At 40.5% G+C, this 22,773-nt stretch overlaps 1 protein-coding gene across 2 annotated transcripts in view; it reads left to right on the top strand.

Moving 5' to 3' along the window:
- LOC106094829 (zwei Ig domain protein zig-8) overlaps nt 1-22,773 on the top strand; it is a 354,622-nt gene that overhangs the window by 254,119 nt on the left and 77,730 nt on the right. For both annotated transcript variants that reach the window (XM_059362936.1, XM_059362935.1), the window contains one exon: nt 5,729-6,069. In XM_059362936.1, coding sequence (XP_059218919.1) covers nt 5,958-6,069 — 112 coding nt within the window. In that variant the 5' untranslated portion in view covers nt 5,729-5,957. The remainder of the gene's footprint in view (nt 1-5,728; nt 6,070-22,773) is intronic.

Raw genomic sequence — 22,773 nt, 5'->3', positions numbered from 1 at the left:
GATCGAAATAAATGGTAGTCTGATGGTGCAAGGTCAGGGCTATATGGTGGATGCATCAAAAGTTTCCAGCCAAGCTCACTCAGTTTTTGGCGAGTGACCAAACATGTGTGCGGTCTAGCGTTGTCCTGGTGAAATATGACACCTTTACGATCGACCAATTCTGGTCGCTTCTCCTTGACGGCTGTATTCAATTTGTCCAATTGTTGACAGTAAACATCCGAACTAATCGTGTGGTTTCATGGAAGTAGCTCAAAATATACCACACCCCTCCAATCCCACCAAACAGACAGCATAACCTTCTTTTGGTGGATATCAGCCATTGAAGTGGTTTGAGCTGGTTCACCATGCTTGGACCATGATCGTTTTCGACTAACGTTGTTGTAAACAATCCATTTTTCATCTCCAGTTATGATTCGTTTTAAAAACGGATCGAATTCATTGCGTTTAAGGTGCATATCACAAGCGTTGATTCGGTTTGTTAAATGAATTTCTTTCAATGCATGTGGTACCCAAATATCAAGTTTTTCACCAGTCCAAGACTTTTTATGTGATAATGAACGGTTGATTTTGGTATATTTAACTTCTCTCCAATCTCACGCTCAGGTACATGACGATGCAATTCGATTAATGCTTTGATTTGGTCATCATCAACTTCATTTGGCCGACCTGAACGTGGCTCATCTTTAAGTGAAAAATCTCAAGAACGGAATTTGCGAAACCAATTTTGACACTGTCTTCCTTTTAAGGCTTTACCACCATACACATCTCGTAACTTCTTAGCAACCTGCTCCGCGTTTTTTCCTTTACGGAAATAATAAAGTAAAATATGACGAAAATGCTCCTTTGTGGGCTCCATATTAAAATTGACGCCAAACAAACAAATGTAAACAAAGTTTCGCGCACTTTTTTTCTAAAGGAAGCTAAAAGTAACAGCTGATAACTGACAGAAGAAAGAATGCAATTACAGAGTCACAAGCCGTTGAAAAAATTTGTCAACGCCGACTATATTACTACTATATTACCGACAACTACTTTTTGGGCAACCCAATACTTTATGGGGTCTCATACGCATATTTCGAGGTATTACAAACAGGATGACGAAAAAGTATACCCCCATCCTATGGTGGAGGGTATAAAAATCAGGAGATCGATTTATATGGAAACAATGTCAATGCATAGACCAAATTAAACCAAGGTTTATAAAATCAGTTGGAATTCATGAAAGAAATCATTGCACAAAATGTTAGTCTTATCGGCTTAAAAAAATTGCGCCCTCTATAGGCGCAACGTATCTTAAGGGATACGTTCAGTGTCGGATTGCATATTTTGGTTCAGTTTTGAAAAAAAACATTCGTTTGCGATAGTATCGGAAAAATATTAATCGATATTCAGTCAAAAATTAAATATCGATAGTATCGGTAGTGCCATCGATATTTTGCCAGCTGTATTCTACATGCCAAACTTCCGTCAAACAAGCAAAAGGAACCGAACAAGGATAATAGAGAGACCGGTTTATATGGGAGCTATTTAAAGTTACAGACTGATGGACTGATTTGGACCGAACTTGATATAGTTGTTGGAAGTCGTAATAAAAAACCGCATGACAAATTTCAGCCAAATAAGACAAAAACTGAGAACAGAACACTATTTGCATTTATTTTAGCCATAGCGGACAGAAATAGCGGCTTCCAGGGCTCAAGAATTCAAATCGGGAGATAGGTTTATATGGGAGCTTTATCCAAATCTGAACCATTTGTAATCATCAACGACCGACATCAATATTTAATATCTGTGCAAAATTTCAAGCGGCTATCTTTACGCATTCGACTGCAATCGTGACTTCGACTGACGGACGGACGGACGGACATGGCTAGATCGACTAAGGTTGTCGAGACAATTAAACATATATCTACTTTGTGCCGGCTTAGATCAATATTTCGAGGTGTTACAAACGGAATGACTAGTTTAGTATACCCTCATCCTATGGTGGTGGGTATAAAAATGGGATAGAGAAAACCACTTCGCAATAGATCATGTGAGTTCAGTTAGACATTCAGCATGTTGGACGAAGGCTCAATTCAAACTGCCATAATTGTTTGAAAGTGCCATAATTTTTGAGAGTGCGAACGCACTCTTCTAATTAACGCGAGAGAATAAGATCTTAAAATGCATTCACTCGCTTGGAAGCAGCAAACATGGAAATCCTGCGGTCAATAGCAACTGCCGTTTTCAAAAATTATCAACCATTTTTTTTTTAAAGCATCCCATAGTGGCTTGGCATTCTTATTTGCTATTATTGGCAAGTTTGTTGCAAACAAATAATTGAAAATGTCAGCAACAATTGGATCTGGCACTTGGGTAGTATAAGTTTAAGAACAGCTTGGCCTTTTTTCCAAGCAAGACGCAAATGGCAACGGATATGCTTTTCTCATCGGCAATAAAAACGTTATTTTTCTTGCTTAGAAAAAAAAGGAGTTCCACTGCATGTTTGGTAGGTAGTTTGGTTGGATGGTTGGTTGGCTTGTCACCTTGGCAGAATTTAAATTAGAAATGCACGCAACTATCGCTGGCAATTGGCAAACATTAGCAGTCTTGGGTTTTGGTTGAGAAGTTTTCGTTTCACATTCATGTCAAACAAGGTCAAAAGCAAACAATGGCGGAAGAATGACGATTATTGGCCGTGACTGTGCGTGTCACTCTCGCAGAAAAAAAATATAAAAGCTTTAGAGTTTAAATAGTAAAAATGTGAAAAAGTTAGGCCAGGACGAATCATGAAAATCCACAACCACTTTTAAAATTTCAACAAATGGGCTTTGTTGAAGGGCATATGTGTACCTTGTTTACCAATTAGCTGTGAAATCTGCCAGCTTTGAAGCTTTTATTGGCCATAGGAGACTTATCGGGTTTATATAGAAGCTACATCGCGTTTTATACTGATATGGTCAATACTGCTAACGGATGTTGGAAGTCATAACCAAACACCACAAGCAAAACAAGTAAAAGCGTGCTAAGTTCGGCCGGGCCGAACCTTATATACTCTCCACCATGGATTGCATTTGTCGAGCTCTTTTCCCGGCATCTCTTCTTAGGCAAAAAAAAGGATAAAATATAAGATTTGCTCTGCTATTAGAGCGATATCAAGATATGGTCCGGCTTGGACCACAATTATATGTTGGAGACCTCTGTAAAATATTAGCCAATCCGAATAAGAATTTCGCCCTTTGGGGTCTCAAGAAGTAAAATAGAGAGATCGATTTATATGGGAGACCAAAAAGACCAAAAAAAAAAAACACGTATGTTGATGGTCATGAGAAGATCAGTCGTACAAAATTTCAGGGAAATCGGATAATAATTGCGACCTCTAGAAGTTCAAGAAGTCAAGATCCCAGATTGGTTTATATGGCAGCTATATCATGTTATGAACTGATTTGAACCTTACTTTGCACAGTTGTTGAAAGTCATAATAAAATACGTCATGCAAAATTTAAGCCAAATCGGATAGGATTGCGCCTTCTAGAAACGCAAGAAGTCAAGTCCCTAGATCAATTTATATAACAGCTATATCAGGTTATGAACCGATTTCAACCATACTTGGGACAGTTGTTGTACATCATAACAAAATATTTCGTGCAAAATTTCATTCAAACCGGATAAGAGTTGCGCCCTCTAGTGATACAAGAAGTCAAGATTCAAGACCGGTTTATATGGCAGCTATATCAGGTTATTGCCGGATTTGAACCCAATTCAGCACAATTGTTGAAAGTCATAGCGAAACACGTCGTGCACAATTTCATTCCAATCGTATAAGAATTGCGCCCTTTAGAGGCTCAAGAAGTCAAGCCCCAAGATCGGTTTATATGGCAGCTGTATCAAAACATGGACCGATTTGGCCCATATACAATCCCAACCGACCTACACTAATAAGAAGTATTTGTGCAAAACTTCAAGCTGCTAGCTTTACTCCTTCGAAATGTCACGACGATCAAGAATATATATAATTTATTGGGTCTCATACGAAAATTTCAAGGAGTTACAAACAGAATGACGAAAATAGTATACTCCCATTCTATGGTGGAGGTTATAAAAAGGCGATAAGTTCGGCCGGGCCGAATTTTGGATACCAACCATCTCGGGTATATATGTAAACAACCTTTCTTCAAAATCCGGTAAAAAAAATGCATAAGTTATGCCTGATTTATAATCGCCTTTTATTTAAATCGAGATATCGGTCTATATGGCAGCTTTATCCAAATCTGGACCAATTTAGGACAAGTTGAAGAAAAAGTCGAAGGCCTTAACACAACTCGCTGTCCCAATTTTCAGCAAACTCATCATCAAGATATAGTCCGATATAGCCCATCTTCGAACTTAACCTTCTTATGGACAAGAACAAAATATGTGCAAGGTTTCAGCTCAATATCTCTATTTTTATACCCTCCACCATAGGATGGGGGTATACTAATTTCGTCATTCTGTTTGTAACTACTCGAAATATTCATCTGAGACCCCATATAGTATACATATTCTCTCGTGACATTTTATGTCGATCTAGCCATGTCCGTCCGACTGTCTGTCCGTCTGTCTGTCGAAAGCACGCATACTTTCGAAGGAGTAAAGCTAGCCGCTTGAAATTTTGCAAAAATACTTCTTATTAGTGTAGGTCGGTTGGGATTGTAAATGGGCCATATCGGTCCATGCTTTGATATAGCTGTCATATAAACCGATCTTGGGTCTTGACTTCTTGAGTCTATAGAGGGCGCAATTCTTATCCGATTGGAATGAAATTTTGCACGACGTGTTTTGTTGTGATATCCAACAACTGTGCCAAGTATGGCTCAAATCGGTTCATAACCTGATACAGCTGCCATATAAACCGATCTGTGATCTTGACTTCTTGAGCCTCTAGAGGTCGCAATTATTATCCGATTTGCCTGAATTTTGTACTACGGATCCTCTCGTGAACATCAACATTCCTGTTTATTATGATCTGAATCGGTCTATAGTCTGATACAGCTCCCATATAAATCGATCTCTCTATTTTATTTCTTGAGCCCCCAAACCGCTCAATTCTTATTCGAACTGGCTGACATTTAACACAGGTCTCCAACATATAATTTAATTGTGGTCCAAACCGGACCATATCTTGATATCGCTGTAATAGCAGAGCAGATCTTTTCTTATACCCTTTTTTCCTAAGAAGAGATGCCGGGTAAAGAACTCGACAAATGCGATCCATGGTGGAGGGTATATAAGATTCGGCCCGGCCGAACTTAGCACGCGTTTACTTGTTAAGGACTGTAGCATGATTTCAACAGACAGCTGGACGGACATGTCTAGATCGTCTTTGATTTTCATGTGGATCAAGAATATACATATATACTTAATAGGGTCGGAAATAGATATTTCGATGTGTTGCAAACGGAATGACAAAATGAATATACGCCCATACTTCGGTGGTGGGTATAGAAATCTAAATTGGGTTTGTTAAGCACCACCACACCGCATCAAAGCATATCGTAGCTTACTGTTTTTGAATTTCTTAGGAAGAAGCCTTGTAATTAGAAGTTTATAAAATTAAATTTAGCTTCAGTAGAATTCAAAGGTTAACGTAAAAGCTATCGTCTACCGATGTATTAGATGTTTTCACACCATCAAATGAAAAGTCTAAATAAGTTTATTTTTCAATTTTTTGTTTATACCCACCATTTTTTGTTACTCTCATTTTCAGAAACTACTACGTGGTGAAAAGAAGAAATTGATTTTGTGGATATAGACATTGGGTTTATTAATAAAAAAAAACACCTTCCTTGCTCTATTGGAAAATAATCATCCAGTTTGTGAGGGCCACAAAGAGCTGCAGCAAAGGGTGGCTGAAGGCATTGACTGTCCAAAGTTGCATTTGTGTTTGAACATTTTTTTGCCACATCTACTTAAAGTGTTTGCTTTTCACACAACTGATGTCGCACAGCTTGAAAGTGTTGCCGATGATTAGAACCATGCAAGTGGCACGCACACTTGCACTCCACATTACCGAGACTATATTGATGCTGCTCGTGATTGCTATCAAAGGTGAGTTTTAAGTAAAGTGATAAATTTAACAAATAAACGCGAGCTTGGTTTGACCGAGCCGAATCTTGGGAAACTACCACCACGGATTCTGCGGAAAATGTATACAAAATAAATTTAGTTTAAGGACATAATTTTATTCTTCATTCCAAGCTTCTGTCAAACCAGCAAAAAGCAAGTAAAAAGGCGTTAAGTTCGGCCGGGCCGAACTTTGGATACCCACCACCTCGGGAATATATGTAAACCACCTTTCATCAAAATTCGGTGGAAATTTCATACCTTATGTCCCATATCAGTTATATCAAAATATGTTCCGATTTGGACCAAATACTAAAAGTACACTAGCTATATCTAAAAATAAACCGATCTGAACCATATACGACACGGATATCGAAAAGCCTAACATAAGTCACTGTGTCAAATTTCAGTGAAATCGGATTATAAATGCGCCTTTTATGGGGCCAAGACCTTAAATCGCGATATCGGTCTATATGGCAGCTATATTCAAATCTCGACCGATCTGGGCAAAATTGAAGAAGGACTTTGAAGAGCCTAACCAAACTCACTGTCTCAAATTTCAGCGACATCGGACAATAAATGCGTCTTTTATGGCCCCAAAACCTAAAACATAGATATCGGTCAATATGGCAGCTATATCCAAATCTGAACCGATCTGTGCGATATTGCAGAAGTATGTCAAGGGGTTTAACTTAACTCACTGTCCCAAATTTTGGCGACATCGGATAATATATAAGCATTTTATGGGCCCAAAACCATAAATCAAGAAATCAGTCTATATGGCAGCTATATCCAAATCTGAACCGATCTGGGCCAAATTAAAGAAAGATGTCGAGAGGCATAACACAACTCACTGTCCCAAATTTCAGCAAGATCGGATAATAAATGTGGCTTTTATGGGCCTAAGACCCTAAATTGGCATATCGGTCTATATGGCAGCTATATCCAAATCTGGACCGATCTGAGCCAAATTGACGGAGGATGTCGAAGGGCCTAACGCAACTCACTGTCCCAAATTTCAGTGAAATCGGATAATAAATGTGGCTTTTATGGGACTTAGAACCTAAATCGGATGATCGGTCTATATGGCAGCTATATCCAAATCTGGACCGATCTGAGCCAAATTCACGGAAGATGTCGAAGGGCCTAACACAACTCACTGTCCCAAATTTCAGCAAAATCGGATAATAAATGTGGCTTTTATGGGCCTAAGACCCTAAATTGGCATATCAGTCTATATGGCAGCTATATCCAAATCTGGACCGATCTGAGCCAAATTGACGGAGAATGTCGAAAGGCCTAACACAACTCACTGTCCCAAATTTCAGCAAAATCGGATAATAAATGTGGCTTTCATGGGCCTAAGACCCAAAATCGGTCGATCGGTCTATATGGGGGCTATATCAAGATATAGTCCGATATAGCCCATCTTCGAACTTAACCTGCGTATGGACAAAAAAAAAAAGAATCTGTGCAAAGTTTCAGCTCAATATCTCTATTTTTAAAGGCTGTAGCGCGATTTCAACAGACAGACGGGCAGACGGACGGACATGTCTAGATCGTCTTAGATTTTTACGCTGATCAAGAATATATATACTTTATAGGGTCGGAAATGGATATTTCGATGTGTTGCAAACGGAATGACAAAATTAATATGCCCCCATCCTTCGGTGGTGGGTATAATAAAGCTTCTAAGAACCGGACAAGGATGATCGAGAGACTGGTTTAGATGGGAGCTATATCAGATTATAGACTGATTTGGAAAGTATTTAACACAGTTGTTTCTCTAGTTCAGCCAAATCGAAAAAAATAGTAGCTTGTAAGGACTCAATAAGTCAAATCGGCAGATGGGTTTATATGGGAGCTTTACATGCCGTACTCCGAACAGTTGTTGGAAGTCATAACAGAACAATACCTGCAAAATTTCAGGCAAATCGGACAAAATTCGGCTTATATGGGAGCTATATCTGGTTATTGACCGATTAGTACCGCACTTGGCACAATTGTTGGAAGTCATAAGAGAACACTATGTGCAAACTTTCAGGCAAATCGGACGAAAATTGGGGCTTACAAGGACTAGAGATCGGTTTATAAGTGAGCTTTATGAGATTATAGACCGATTTGAACCTTAGTTGGCACAGTTGTTGAAAGTCTCAGCTAAACACTACATGCTCAATTTTAGCCAAATCGGACAAAAATTGCGGCTGGTAAGAGCTCAAGAAATCAAATCGGGAGATTGGTTTAAATGGGAGCTATATCAGGTTATAGACCTATTCGTATCGTACTTAGCACGGTTGTTGGAGGTCATAACGGAATATTATGATGATGATTCAGAAGATGGTCTTTTTTTTCCGATGGTCTGGCCAGGCTTCGAACCCAGGCGTACAGCGTAATAGGCGGACATGCTAATCTCTGCGCTACCGTGGCTTCCAACCTGATATAGCTGCCATATAAACTGATCTCCCGATTTGACTTCTTGAGCCGCAATTTTTGTCCTTGTTGTCTGAAGTTTTACATTCGGTGTTCTGTTACGACTTCCAACAAGTGTTCCTAGAAGCTTTAATTTTTGCTTGTTTGACAGAAGTTTGGTCTGTACAATAAAATTATGCCCTTCGACCAGATTTATTATACCCACCACCGAAGGATGGGGGTATATTCATTTTGTCATTCCGTTTGCAACACATCGAAATATCCATTTCCGACCCTATAAAGTATATATATTCTTGATCAGCGTAAAAATCTAAGACGATCTAGACATGTCCGTCCGTCTGTCTGTTGAAATCACGCTACAGTCCTTAAAAATAAAGATATTGAGCTGAAATTTTGCACAGATTCTTTTTTTTGTCCATAAGCAGGTTAAGTTCGAAGATGGGCTATATCGGACTATATCTTGATATAGCCCCCATATAGACCGATCCGTCAATTTAGGGTCTTAGGCCCATAAAAGCCACATTTATTATCCGATTGTACTGAAATTTGGGGCAGTGAGTTATGTTAGGCCCTTCGACATCCTTCGTCAATGTGGCTCAGATCGGTCCAGATTTGGATATAGCTGCCATATAGACCGATCCTCCGATTTAGGGTCTAAGGCCCATAAAAGCCACATTTTTTATCCGATTTCGCTGAAATTTGGGACAGTGAGTTGTGTAAGGCCCATCGACATTCATCGTTAATTTGGCTCAGATCGGTCCAGATTTGGATATAGCTGCCATATAGACCGATCCTTCGATTTATGGTGCTAGTCCCATAAAAGGCACATTTATTCTCCGATTTTGCTGAAATTTGGGACAGTGAGTTGTGTTAGGCCCTTCGACATCTTTCTTCAATTTGGTTCAGATCGGTTCAGATTTAGATATAGCTGCCATATAGACCGATTTCTTGATTTATGGTTTTGGGCCCATAAAATGCTCATTTATTATCCGATGACGCCGAAATTAGGGACAGTGAGTTAAGTTAAGCCCCTTGACATACTTCTGCAATATCGCACAGATCGGTCCAGATTTAGATATAGCTGCCATATAGACCGATATCTAGGTTTTAGGTTTTGGGCCCATAAAAGACGCATTTATTGTCCGATGTCGCTGAAATTTGAGACAGTGAGTTTGGTTAGGCTCATCGACGTCCTTCCTTAATTTTGCCCAGATCGGTCCATATTTGAATATAGCTGCCATATAGAACGATCTCTCGACTTAAGGTTTTGGGCCCATAAAAGCGACATTAATTGTCCGATTTCGCTGAAATTTGGGACAGTGCTTTGTGTTAGGCTCTTCGACATTTTTATGCAACTTGGCCCAAATCGGTCCCGATTTGGATATAGCTGTCATGTAGACCGATATCTCGATTTAATATCTTGGCCCCATAAAAGGCGCATTTATAATCCGATTTCACTGAAATTTGGTATATAGTTCAGATCGGTTTATTTTTAGATATAGCTAATGTACTTATTAGTATTTGGTCCAAATCGGAACATATTTGGATATAACTGATATGGGACATAAGGTATAAAATTTTCACCGAATTTTGATGAAAGGTGGTTTACATATATCCCGGCCGAACTTAACGCCTTTTTACTTGTTTTGTATAAGTTTTTAGCAGAATCCATGGTGGTGGGTTCCCAAGGTTCGGTCCGGCCGAACTAAGCACTCTATTACTTGTTTATTCTAAAAAATTTTGAATATTATATTTTTTTGTTGAAACATTATTTACTACTTTACTACATTTTAACTACGTGTACTTTGTTTCTTGCTCCGACTCCGCAGCCCGAGTTGTGGCACATGTTATCGCTTACCGATCGTCATAATAAAGGGTGATTTTTTTGAGGTTAGGATTTTCATGCATTAGTATTTGACAGATCACGTGGGATTTCAGACATGGTGTCAAAGAGAAAGATGCTCAGTATGCTTTGACATTTCATCATGAATAGACTTACTAACGAGCAACGCTTGCAAATCATTGAATTTTATTACCAAAATCAGTGTTCGGTTCGAAATGTGTTCATTCACCGTAACGTTGCGTCCAACAGCATCTTTGAAAAAATACGGTCCAATGATTCCACCAGCGTACAAACCACACCAAACAGTGCATTTTTCGGGATGCATGGGCAGTTCTTGAATGGCTTATGGTTGCTCTTCACTCCAAATGCGGCAATTTTGCTTATTTACGTAGCCATTCAACCAGAAATGAGCCTCATCGCTGAACAAAATTTGTCAAAATTTGAACACATTTCGAACCGAACACTGATTTTGGTAATAAAATTCAATGATTTGCAAGCGTTGCTCGTTAGTAAGTCTATTCATGATGAAATGTCAAAGCATACTGAGCATCTTTCTCTTTGACACCATGTCTGAAATCCCACGTGATCTGTCAAATACTAATGCATGAAAATCCTAACCTCAAAAAAATCACCCTTTATTTCATCTTTCGCTTATTACTATCGAAAGGAAACAAATGGAGGGTATGCGTTCAAAGAAATGCACTTTTTTGTTTTTGGGACACTGTTATGTATATACGAATATTAAAATCACTGCTATTTTGTTATCTCACATGCCATTGATATTTTTTGTATGCCATAAATCGCACATATCGTTTGGCCAATAAAGATATTAAATTTAAATTTTTATCTGTGTCATTTGTGTCAGACACTGCAATATTAACAATTACCGATTGCATATTAATAATCCACACATAAATGAAAACAATGCAAAATAAAAACATTTTGCTCTTTCATTAAGATGTTCATATAGTAACTGAAAATTGTTGGAGTGACGTTTCATGAACGGCCCATACGATGTTGGCGTATTCATTATACCCTACACCACTATTGTGAAACAGGGTTGTTGTTGTTGTTGTAGCAGTTTATTGTGTTCTATTTTTCGTCTGCTTAATTCTGTTGAGTGTCAAGACCCAGGAACTCTGCGACTAAGATGGGGTGCGTCCACAGGGATCTGCGTCTGAGTCGAGTGGGTCTGGCCGGGCAGTTAAACAGGTGACGTGTATCGTGCGGTCCCTGGTTACAATCGGGACATTCATCTTGCACGTCGGCATCAATCCTAGCTCTGTGGGAATTGAGGCGGCTGCCTTCGTCGGAACGTAATTGAGCCAGAACCACTCTGGTTTGCCGGGGGAGGTCGATTTCTTCGGGTGCAATGGGTGGCGGTCGTTCTCCAAGGACTACATTCACCCGGTAGCCAATTACCGCATCTGCTACCGTGTCTGCATGAATGTTGTTCATACCCGCTTGATATGCCGCTTGATCTAGAGGTTCTCTCTTGTAGCGCTGAACCTCACGCTCTAGATAGTGTAGATCTACCTTAAGGCTTCCGGGCGGTGGGTATCTATCCACAAGATAATGATTTGGATGGTTTCTGCGATAACAGCCCAAAAGGTATTGCTTAGACAGCATGTAGTTATGTCTTCGCACTGGTAGGATCTTTGTCTCCTGATGGAGGTGGTCCACATGAGAACTGAAGAGACAGCCCGTCGCTGTTCGGAGGGCGGCATTCTGACAGATCTGAATATTATTCCACTGCGTGTCACAAAGTTGACGAGACCACACTGGCGCTGCATAACTTACCACATACCGGCCAGTTGCTTTGTACGTGGTCAACAAGGTTTCTTTGTCTGCATCCCAAGTGCTGCCAGCAAGGAGAATGAGGAGAATGTGTAAGAGCTGTCAAATGTGACGCCAAGTATTTTGGGACACTTGATGGTCAGAATCATTTCTCCATCGACCATCACAGTCAGCTCAGTATTCACCTTACGCGTATTTGTAGTGAACAGTGTGGCTGAAGATTTGGTGGCGGATATATTATATAGGTCCAGTGCCACGAGGACCGTCCTATCATATGGCCTGGTTTGATTAAAGCCACGGCAAATGTGTGTGGTTATGGCATGCAAAGCTGTTGTTGTGCTGTGCAGTCTCCGAAATCCATGTTGATGCTCGGCAAATGGAAATTCTCCTACGAGGCTCGGAAGGAGTAATGCCTCAAGCGTCTTTGCCACTGATGAGAGAAGGGAGATCGGTCTTCAGACCAGGCTTCAGTAGCGGGATCACTCTGCCCATTTTCCAGACATCGGGAACTATTAGAGTGTTCAATGACAGGTTGAGGGCAGTGGTAAGGTACTCAACTCCAGGTGAATCCAGATTCTTCAACATCAATGTAGAGATTCCGTCGGGGCCCAACGCCTTAGAAGATTGGGCGCCACGGATGACATTCGTAATTTCTCCTACGGTAAATTGTGATGGCTGTTCATCGGCTCGGAGACCACGAATACGGCGAATGGCTTTCCTCCTTGGCCTGTCTATCTCGGGATGCACAATAAATTGACGGTTGAACAAACTGGCGCATCTCTTCGGATCAGTCACGGTTATCTCACCAAAAGTGACTGAGGTCCTGTCATCCCGTCTTCCGGGATTCGAGAGTGTCTTAACAGTAAACCACAGCTTGCCTAAACCGGTGTCTATGTTTTATTGGTCCAGGTGTTCCAGCCACAAATTCCGCTCATGTTTGTTGACTACCCTGTTTATTTACAGATTCAGCTAGCTCGCTGATTCTGGGGTTAGTGGGGTCCGTACAACTAATCCCATCACGCTCGTCTGCGTGTCCAACTGACTGCGCCGGGAAATTGGGCCCCACTTGGGGTATTCGGCCGACTGGTATAAAACGACCGGCTGCTGCGTTAATAATGTCTCAGAATTTCCTTTCGACAACAAGCACATCCGAGTGTCAGTTCACTGAAGCGGCCAATCGGCCTTCTTCTGATTGATAAACGTCGGTCGATGGTGAGAATTATGGGGAGGTGGTCTGACCCCAAAGAGATGACGGCTTGCCAGGATACGTCACTCACGAGATCAGGGGATGCAATTGAGATGTCTGGCGAGCTGCTGCACCTCCTCGTAATCCTAGTGGGGGCATACTCATTCACCGTGCAAAACTTGGAGCTATCTATCTGCTCTGCCAAAGCTATGCCACGCTTGTCGTTACCTAGGGAAAATGCCATGACGTGTGATGCGCATTAAAATCCCCTAGAACCAAACGATTATGGCCAGATAGCAACCCACTTATGTCGGGGTTACCAACCGGCGGTATATACACGTTGTATATCTCTATCTCGGCAGTACCAGACCTGACTGCTACTCCCATACATTCCATGTAGGGGTCACTAGCGCAGGCGAGATAGGTCTATACTGCACGGAATGGTTTATAACGAAGGCCAATCCCCCACCTCCATTCCTTGAGCGATCCTTACGTAGCACATTGTAACCGTGACAACTGTGCAAGCTGCAGGTGTTGGTCAGCTTTTTCTCCTGGATCGCCGCGACCAATATGCGCTTCCGACTCATAAAGTCCACGATCTCATCGATCTTGCCATGTAGTCCATTGCAGTTTAACTGCAAGAACGATACACTTCCCGGAACTGGCCTGGCAATAGTAGGGCAAGGATGCTGCCGTTGCGTAAATTGCCGTACGGGAGAGGTCGGGGGGGTCACATAGTCCGACGACGAGGACGCCGAAGGCGACGACGGCGACGCTTGTGACCCACTGCTGGCTATGTTCTCACAGCACCTTGCGACATAGCCAGTATGACTATACTCCCGTAGTGAAGTTAACCCAGAGCAAGAACGGAAATGTACCCACTCCATGCACCGGTTACACCTTACCAACACCGACAGATGATAAAGGCGGTTCTGGCAAACCGAACAGAACCAGTGTCCGGGGTTCTTTTCAATCCCGGCACGGACCAGAAGCGTGCGGAGAAGGCACTCCGGGATGTGCCTCTCCCATGACGAAAAAAGACGAACACGTACACTGAGGCGGCAGCCCTTGCCGATGAGGATTCCATCGGGTCAATCCGGTGCGTACAACCGGCTGCCATGGGATTGAAACAGGGTATTTTAACTAAGTGAATTTGTTTGTTACACCCAAAAGGAAGAGAGATAGACACATTGATAAGTATACCGATCGATTGAGAATCACTTTCTGATTTGATTTAGCTATGTCCGACTGTCGGTTTGTCTGTCCGTCCGTCCATGTTAATTTGTGTACAAAGTACAGGTCGCAGTTTTCATCCGAGCGTTTTAAAATTTGGTACAGGCTGTTTTTCGGCCTAGAGACGAATGCTATTGAAATTGGAAAAAATCGGTTCAGATTGGGATAAAGCTCCCATATATATGTTCGTCCGGTTTTCAGTTATAATGCAATAAGATGGTCATTTGTTAACCAAGTCTCTCGAAACTTAGCAGAAAGGATTTTTTTATGACTCTCAAAATTACATATACCGTACGATTTTAACTTCTAGAGTCACAACAAGCGCATGTATTGACTAATCTTGCCAAAATTGTACACAACGCTTTCCTCGATGACCAAAACAATATCTGAGAAGTTTGCTCGAAATCGGTTCAGATTTAGATATAGCCCCCTTATATATGTTTGTTTGTCCGATTTTGAGAAATAGTGCAATAAGTGCCCGTTTGTTAACCGATTGTCTCGAAATTTGGCAGTAAGGATTTTCTTATGACTCTCCATTTTACTGGTGAGTTTCATTGCAGTTGCATTGGCTAGTTGGTCTACGGAAAGACTGCAGAAAACTCTTCAACAGAGCAAAAGCCACTAGAGCACCACACGATTAGGACATCTATAATGCTGAGCTAAGAACATATAAGGGCTAGCTTAGAAAGGTTCGGAACAAATCCTGGGTAGAATTCTGAATCTGAGGCCTCTAGGCTAAGGAATATTCTGTCCTCGAGATCTATTACGGTGGGGTATATTCTGAAGTCGGAGAATGTATGGACAATGTCTAATGAGGAAACACTACAACTACTCGTTGATACACATTTCCCGGGAAATTCTCCAACAGACAACGTGGCGCCTGAAGTGTTTGTCACTGAAATGCATTCGTTGGAGGCCATTAGGTAAATTGTGTCTGAGCCGAAAATCCTTTGGGCGATAAGATGTTTCGACTCCTTTAAGTCGCCAGGCCCTGATTATGTATCATCGGTTGAATAACAAACTGTGTCTGATAGACTGGTTCGATGGCCTAGGGAGATATACACTGCTGCCATCAGTCATATATACCTGTGGGATGGAGGGACGCGAAGTTCATTTTCATTCCGAAAGCAGGAAAACCTTGCCGCACAAAGTCGAAAGATTTTCGTCCTATTAGTCTGTCATCCTTTATGCTGAAGACTCTTGAGAGGTTGATAGTAACATATCTTAGGGCAAAGATCGCTAAAGATCGCCTATGTCGGCAGCAGCATCCATATAGTAAAGGCAAATCTACTGAAACAGCCCTTCACGACATAGTCAGCTACATGGAAGTCGAATGATTTTCGTCCTATTAGTCTGTCATCCTTTATGCTGAAGACTCTTGAGAGGTTGATAGTAACATATCTTAGGGCAAAGATCGCTAGAGATCGCCTATGTCGGCAGCAGCATCCATATAGTAAAGGCAAATCCACTGAAACAGCCCTTCACGACCTAGTCGGCTACATAGAGGTCTCAATCGCTGTCAAGGAATGTACAATGGTCGCATTTCTTGACATTGTAAAACCGACCTCAATCATGAAGGAGTTGGAGTTTCTAGGCATCAATTCTACCTTAAAAAATTGTGTTAATAACTTACTTACTAAAGGTTGCATTACGGCTGGCTTGGGATCTGTGGATGTAAAAAGATGGGTCAGCAGGTGAACACCTCAAGGAGGTGTACTGTCTCCTCTACTTTGGAATATGGCCATTAACAATATATAATTGTCTCTGGAAGAAAAAGGTATAAAACGTGACGTGTGTATTGCAGTTAGGTGAAAGTTAACCAGCACTCTAAGAGATTCCATTCGTTTTATTTATTTCAATTAGGTCAATGATATTAATGGAATATTCAATTGAAGTGGGGCTTAAACAATACTATTCATTATAATCTCATTGTCGTGTTGTTCTATTTTATCGCACCATGGTTGTTGGTGATTAATGATATTGTCGACTTTGGTACAACCACGCGAGCGAGTGCTTAAGTATGTGTTAGTTTGTTTATTTTCCCTTTAAACTACTCTGTAAATTTTCCAATTAATTTCATATTGTCAAATCCTAGGTATTGTGGACAAGTACAATTCAATTGAATTACAATCGAGGATATAAATAAAATCAAATATGCAAAAAAATTGGATTAAAATCGACCAATATGTGCTATCAAATACCCTTATTTGTTGATAGCAAGGATTTTAACTTGGAAATTTTGCAAACAATTATTGCTTCTTAACTCTTCTAGTGTATATAACTTTCATGTATGTGTATTACCCGATTTACTATAGTAAGGCCTTACTTGATGCAATTGTCGAGCGATGTTCACAAAACTGTTCGAGGAGTGATATTTCTACCCCCTGTCATAGAACAGGAGATTATTCATTCAGTCATTCCGTTGTCAACACTCGAAAAATCCATTTCCGACTCTACAAAGCATTTATAATCTCGATCGTCGTAAAATTTTAAGACAACGTTACTAAGTCTGCCTGTCCATATGACCGTTTATTAGTTGTCACCACGCCAGAACCTTAAAAAATTGAGATATGGGCTGAAATTTTCCACAGATTCGTATTTCTTCCACAGGCAGTTAAGTTTTTGAACGAGCAAAATCAGACCACGGAGCCCACCGTGGCGCAGTGGTTAGCATATCCACCTATGACGCCGAATGCCTGAGTTTTAATCTCTGAGTGAACATCTGAAAAAAATGTCACCGGTGGTTATACCCTTACTAATGCTGGGAACATGTGTGAAAAACTTCCCTACCAATTAGTGTCGCTATGCAGCAAACCGTTCGAACTGCACTGAGAAAACTTTTGTCTAAATTTAAAAGATTCGAGCCAAAGATTAGCAAACTAAATTTAAAGATGATAAATTTTCCAAGTTTTTGAGGAAACATTCCCTTCGGTGAAAAATATTTTCCTTCAGATCAAGGATTTTTATTCCCACCAAAATAGGATGGGGATATACTAATCTAGTCATCCCGTTTGTAACACCTCGAAATATTCGTCTAAGACCCCATAAAGTATACATATTCTTTATCGTGTCGGCGGTCTGAATCGATCTAGCCATGTCCGACCGTTCGTCGGTATGTCGAAATCACGAGAGCGGTCGAGCACGTAAAGCTAGCCGCAAGAAATTTTGCACAGATTCTTACTATTGATGTAGTTTATTTAAGATTGCATGTGGATCATATCTGTTCAGATTTAGATATAGCTCCCATATAAACCGATTTCCCGATTTGACTTCTTGAGCCCCTGGAAGCCGCAACTTTTGCCTGACTTGTCACTTCGGCCTATAATCTAATATTTTTTTGTTGTTGTAGCAGTTAGTTATACCCTCCACCATAGGATGGGGGTATACAAATTTCGTCATTCCGTTTGTAACACCTCGAAATATGCATCTAAGACCCATAAAGTATATATATTCTTGATCGTCGTGACATTTTAAGTCGATCTTACCATCCGTGTAGGTCGGCAAAGATTGTTAATGGGTTATATCGGTTCATGTTCTGATATAGCTGCCATAGAGGGTATAACTCTAATCCGATGTGGCTGAAATTTTGCACGAGGTGTTTTATTATCACTTCCAACAATTGTGTTAAGTGTGGTTCAAATCGGTTAATAAGATGATATAGCTGTCATAGAAATCTATCTAGGGTCTTGATTTCTTGAGCCTCTAGGGGCGCAATTTTTATCCGATTTAGCTGAAATTTTGCACAACTATTGGGTTGGCCAAAAAATAATTGCGGATTTTTTAAAAGAAAGTAAAAGCATTTTTAATGAAACTTAGAATGAACTTTAATCAAATATACTTTTTTAAACTTTTTTTCTAAAACAAGCTAAAAGTAACAGCTGATAACTGACAGAAGAAAGAATGCAATTACAGAGTCACAAGCTGTGAAAAAATTTGTCAACGCCGACTATATGAAAAATCCGCAATTACTTTTGCCCCAATAGTTTATGTATGACTTTCAACAACTGTGTTTAGTATGGTCTAAATTGATCCAAAACCTGATATAGCTGCCATATAAACCGAATTTGATTCTTAACTACTATAACCACTAGAGGGCACAATTCTTATTCGATTTGGCTGAAGTGGCATGACGTGTTTTTTAACGACTTTCATCAAATGCGCTAAATGTGATGCAAATCGATGCATAGCCTGATATAGCTGCCATATATACTGATCTTAGATCTTGACTTCTTGGGCGAATAGAGGGCGCAATTCTCATCCGATTTGGCTGACATTTTGCATGAAGTTGTTTGTTATGACTTCCAACTGCTGTGCCAAATATGGTTCAAATCGGTCAATAGCCTGATATAGCTGCCATATAAACCGTTCTTGGATCTTGACTTCTTGAACCACGAGAGGGAGCAATTCTCATCCGATTTCGCTGAAATTTAGCATGAAGTATTTTGTTACGACCTCCAACAACTGGGATAAATATTTTTCAAATCGATGTATAACCTGATATAGCTGCCATATAAACCGATCTGATATCTTAATTTCTAATGCCTCTAGAGGGCGCAATTCTCATCCGATTTAGCTGAAATTTAGCATGAGTTGTTTTGTTACTACGACTTCCAACAACTGCGATAAATATGATTCAAATCGATACATAACCCGGAATAGCTGTCATATAAACCGAACTGAAATTTTGCACGATATGTTTTGTTATGACTCAATAAATGTGCTAAGTATGGCGTAAATCGGTGTACAACCTGATATTGCTGCCACATAAACCGATCTGGGATCTTGACTTCTTGAGCCCCTAGAGGGCGCTATTCTCATCCGATTGGGCTGAAATTTTGTACAACTGCTTCTATCATGACCTTCAACATACGTGTCGAATATGATCCTAATCGATCTATAGCCCGATACAGCTCCCATGTAAACCAATCTTCCGAATATGCTTCTTGAGCCCCTACAAGGCGCAATTCTTATCCTAATGGCCTGAACTATTACCCAATGACTTCTTTAACTCTCAATTTACTTATGGTCTGAATCGGACTATAACTTGATATATCTCCAATAGAACAAAAAATTTTTCCCATTATTCTTTGATTGCCTAAAAATAGATGCAGCACAAAGAACTCGACAAATGCAATCCATGGTAGCGTGTATATACGGTTCGGCCCGGCCGAACTTAGCACGCTCTTACTTGTTGTGTTGTATCACTCGCGTGCTTGATTTTGATGAGTGTCCAGATCCAGAAACTCTGCGACTAAGACAGGATGCGTCCAGAGGAATCTGGGTCCGGTTTGGCAGTTTGGTGGCTGATATATTCAGATTTCTTGCAGCGAAATATGAGACAAGTTCGTAGACGTTCAATATATCATAAGTCGGGGGCCTGTTGCCATGGTCCGGTCCCCTTCCGATACCGAAAAATTATATAGCCTATGTTTCCTTCTAGACCAACCTACAGAATATGCGAAAATTTCGAGAAAATCGGTTCTGCCGTTTTCAGTCTATACGGAACAAACAAACCGGGTCCCATAAATCCGTGATTGGCTAATGTGCCCATTTTGGGCGTTTTTGTGGGGGTGAGGTGACCCCCTATACTCCGACATAATTTTGTATGCCAGATTCGTTATCTACTCTCGCATACTTTTCATTTGATACCATATTGTCCTCATCGGTCCACATTTGATTTCGGTAGGTATTTTGGGGTAATTTCCTTCCGTTATTCTGCCTATTCCTACTTCCTGACCATATTCGTAATCTACTCCCATATTGTCATGATCGTCAAATAAATCTATTTTAGCGGTTTTGGGGCTGGGGCAGCACCCCAGGTACTTGAACCCATCTTTTATTATGAAATTCGTACTCTACTCTTGAATACCTTTAATTTGAATTCCATATTGTCCCGATCGGTCCACTTTTATTTTTGGGTATCAATTTTGGTGTAAGGGGGAGGGTCCGCTCCCCTCTCGATATCAAAAAATTATATAGCCCTTTTTCCTTCCAGACCAACCTAGACAATCTGTGAAAATTTCAAGGTAATCGGTTCAGCCGTTTTTGAGTAAATACGGAACAAACAAACAAACAAGAAAACACAAATTGAATTTTATATTTAAGACTAGCTGAACCCGGCCCCTTTTGCAGCGCTTCCTTTTACACCATATGAATTAGGACTTTCTTTTCAATTACTCTTCTTTGCATTCACTATGTTACGTATATATTTGACGGCCGTGTTTTTATAGACCTTTTGGACTATTGTGAAAGCTTGTCCCAGGGTAGGAGGTTTAAACAAATAATACCGAAAACAGTCAAAGGTTAGTTGCTTTATTTTATTTATTCGATGGACAGGCAACTTGTCAAAACAGTTGTGAAAAGCATATGATCAACTTTGAACACACTCTCCTGTCTCCTGTACCTCTCACACTCTTTTTTATACCCTCCACCATAAGATGGGGGGTATACTAATTTCGTCATTCTGTTTGTAACTACTCGAAATATTCGTCTGAGACCCCATAAAGTATATATATTCTTGATCGTCGTGAAATTTTATGTCGATCTAGCCATGTCCGTCCGTCTGTCCGTCTGTCCGTCCGTCCGTCCGTCCGTCCGTCCGTCTGTCTGTCGAAAGCACGCTAACTTCCGAAGGAGTAAAGCTAGCCGCTTGAAATTTTGCACAAATACTTCTTATTAGTGTAGGTCGGTTGGTATTGTAAATGGGCCATATCGGTCCATGTTTTGATATAGTTGCCATATAAACCGATCTTGGGTCTTGACTTCTTGAGCCTCTAGAGTGCGCAATTCTTATCCGATTGGGATGAAATTTTGCACGACCTGTTTTGTTATGACATCCAACAACTGTGCCAAGTATGGTTCAAATCGGTATATAACCTGATACAGCTGCCATATAAACCGATCTTGGGTCTTGACTTCTTGAGCCTCTAGAGTGCGCAATTCTTATCCGATTGGAATGAAATTTTGCACGACATGTTTTGTTATGATATCCAACAACTGTGTCAAGTATGGTTTAAATCGGTCCATAACCTGATATAGCTGTCATATAAACCGATCTTGGGTCTTGACTTCTTGAGCCTCTAGAGTGCGCAATTCTTATCCGATTGGAATGAAATTTCGGCACGACGTGTTTTGTTACGATATCCAACAACTGTGCCAAGTATGGTTCAAATCGGTTCATAACCTGATATAGCTGCCATATAAACCGATCTTGGGTCTTGAATTCTTGAGCCTCTAGAGTGCGCAATTCTTATCCGATTGGAATGAAATTTTGCACGACGTGTTTTGTTATGACATCCAACAACTGTGCCAAGTATGGTTCAAATCGGTTCATAACCTGAAACAGCTGCCAAATAAACCGATCTTGGGTCTTGACTTCTTGAGCCTCTAGAGTGCGCAATTCTTATCCGATTGGAATGAAATTTTGCACAACGTGTTTTGTTACGATATCCAACAACTGTGTCAAGTATGGTTTAAATCGGTTTATAACCTGATATAGCTGTCATATAAACCGATCTTGGGTCTTGACTTCTTGAGCCTCTAGAGGGCGCAATTCTTATCCAATTTGAATGAATTTTGGCACGTAGTATTTTGTTATGATATCCAACAACTGTGCCAAATATGGTTCAAATCGGTTCATAACCTGATATAGCTGCCATATAAACCGATCTGGGATCTTGACTTCTTGAGCCTCTAGAGGTCGCAATTATTATCCGATTTGCCAGAAATTTTGTACGACGGATTCTCTCATGACCATTAACATACGTGTTTATTATGGTCTGAATCGGTATATAGCCCGATACAGCTCCCATATAAATCGATCTCTCTATTTTACTTCTTGAGCTCACAAAGGGCGCAATTCTTTTTCGAATTGGCTGACATTTTACACAGGTCTCCAACATATAATTTAATTGTGGTCCAAACCGGACCATATCTTGAAATCGCTCAAATAGCAGAGCAAATCTTTTCTTATATCCTTTTTTGCCTAAGAAGAGATGCCGGGAAAAGAACTCGACAAATGCGATCCATGGTGGAGGGTATATAAGATTCGGCCCGGCCGAACTTAGCACGCTTTTACTTGTTTTTGTTCAGGTTTGCTTGGCTATTCAAATAATTCCTATGTCCCAATAGAGGGCGCTGAATTTGTTGTTGGTGATGATCGCTGTTGTTTCCAATCACATTGTCATCATTTTGTCTATTT

The sequence above is a fragment of the Stomoxys calcitrans genome, chromosome 1, assembly GCF_963082655.1.
Source record: "Stomoxys calcitrans chromosome 1, idStoCalc2.1, whole genome shotgun sequence".
In the NCBI taxonomy this organism is placed as follows: domain Eukaryota; kingdom Metazoa; phylum Arthropoda; class Insecta; order Diptera; family Muscidae; genus Stomoxys; species Stomoxys calcitrans.
Note: the sequence above shows the minus strand (reverse complement) of the source record. Positions and strands in the feature narration are given on the sequence as shown.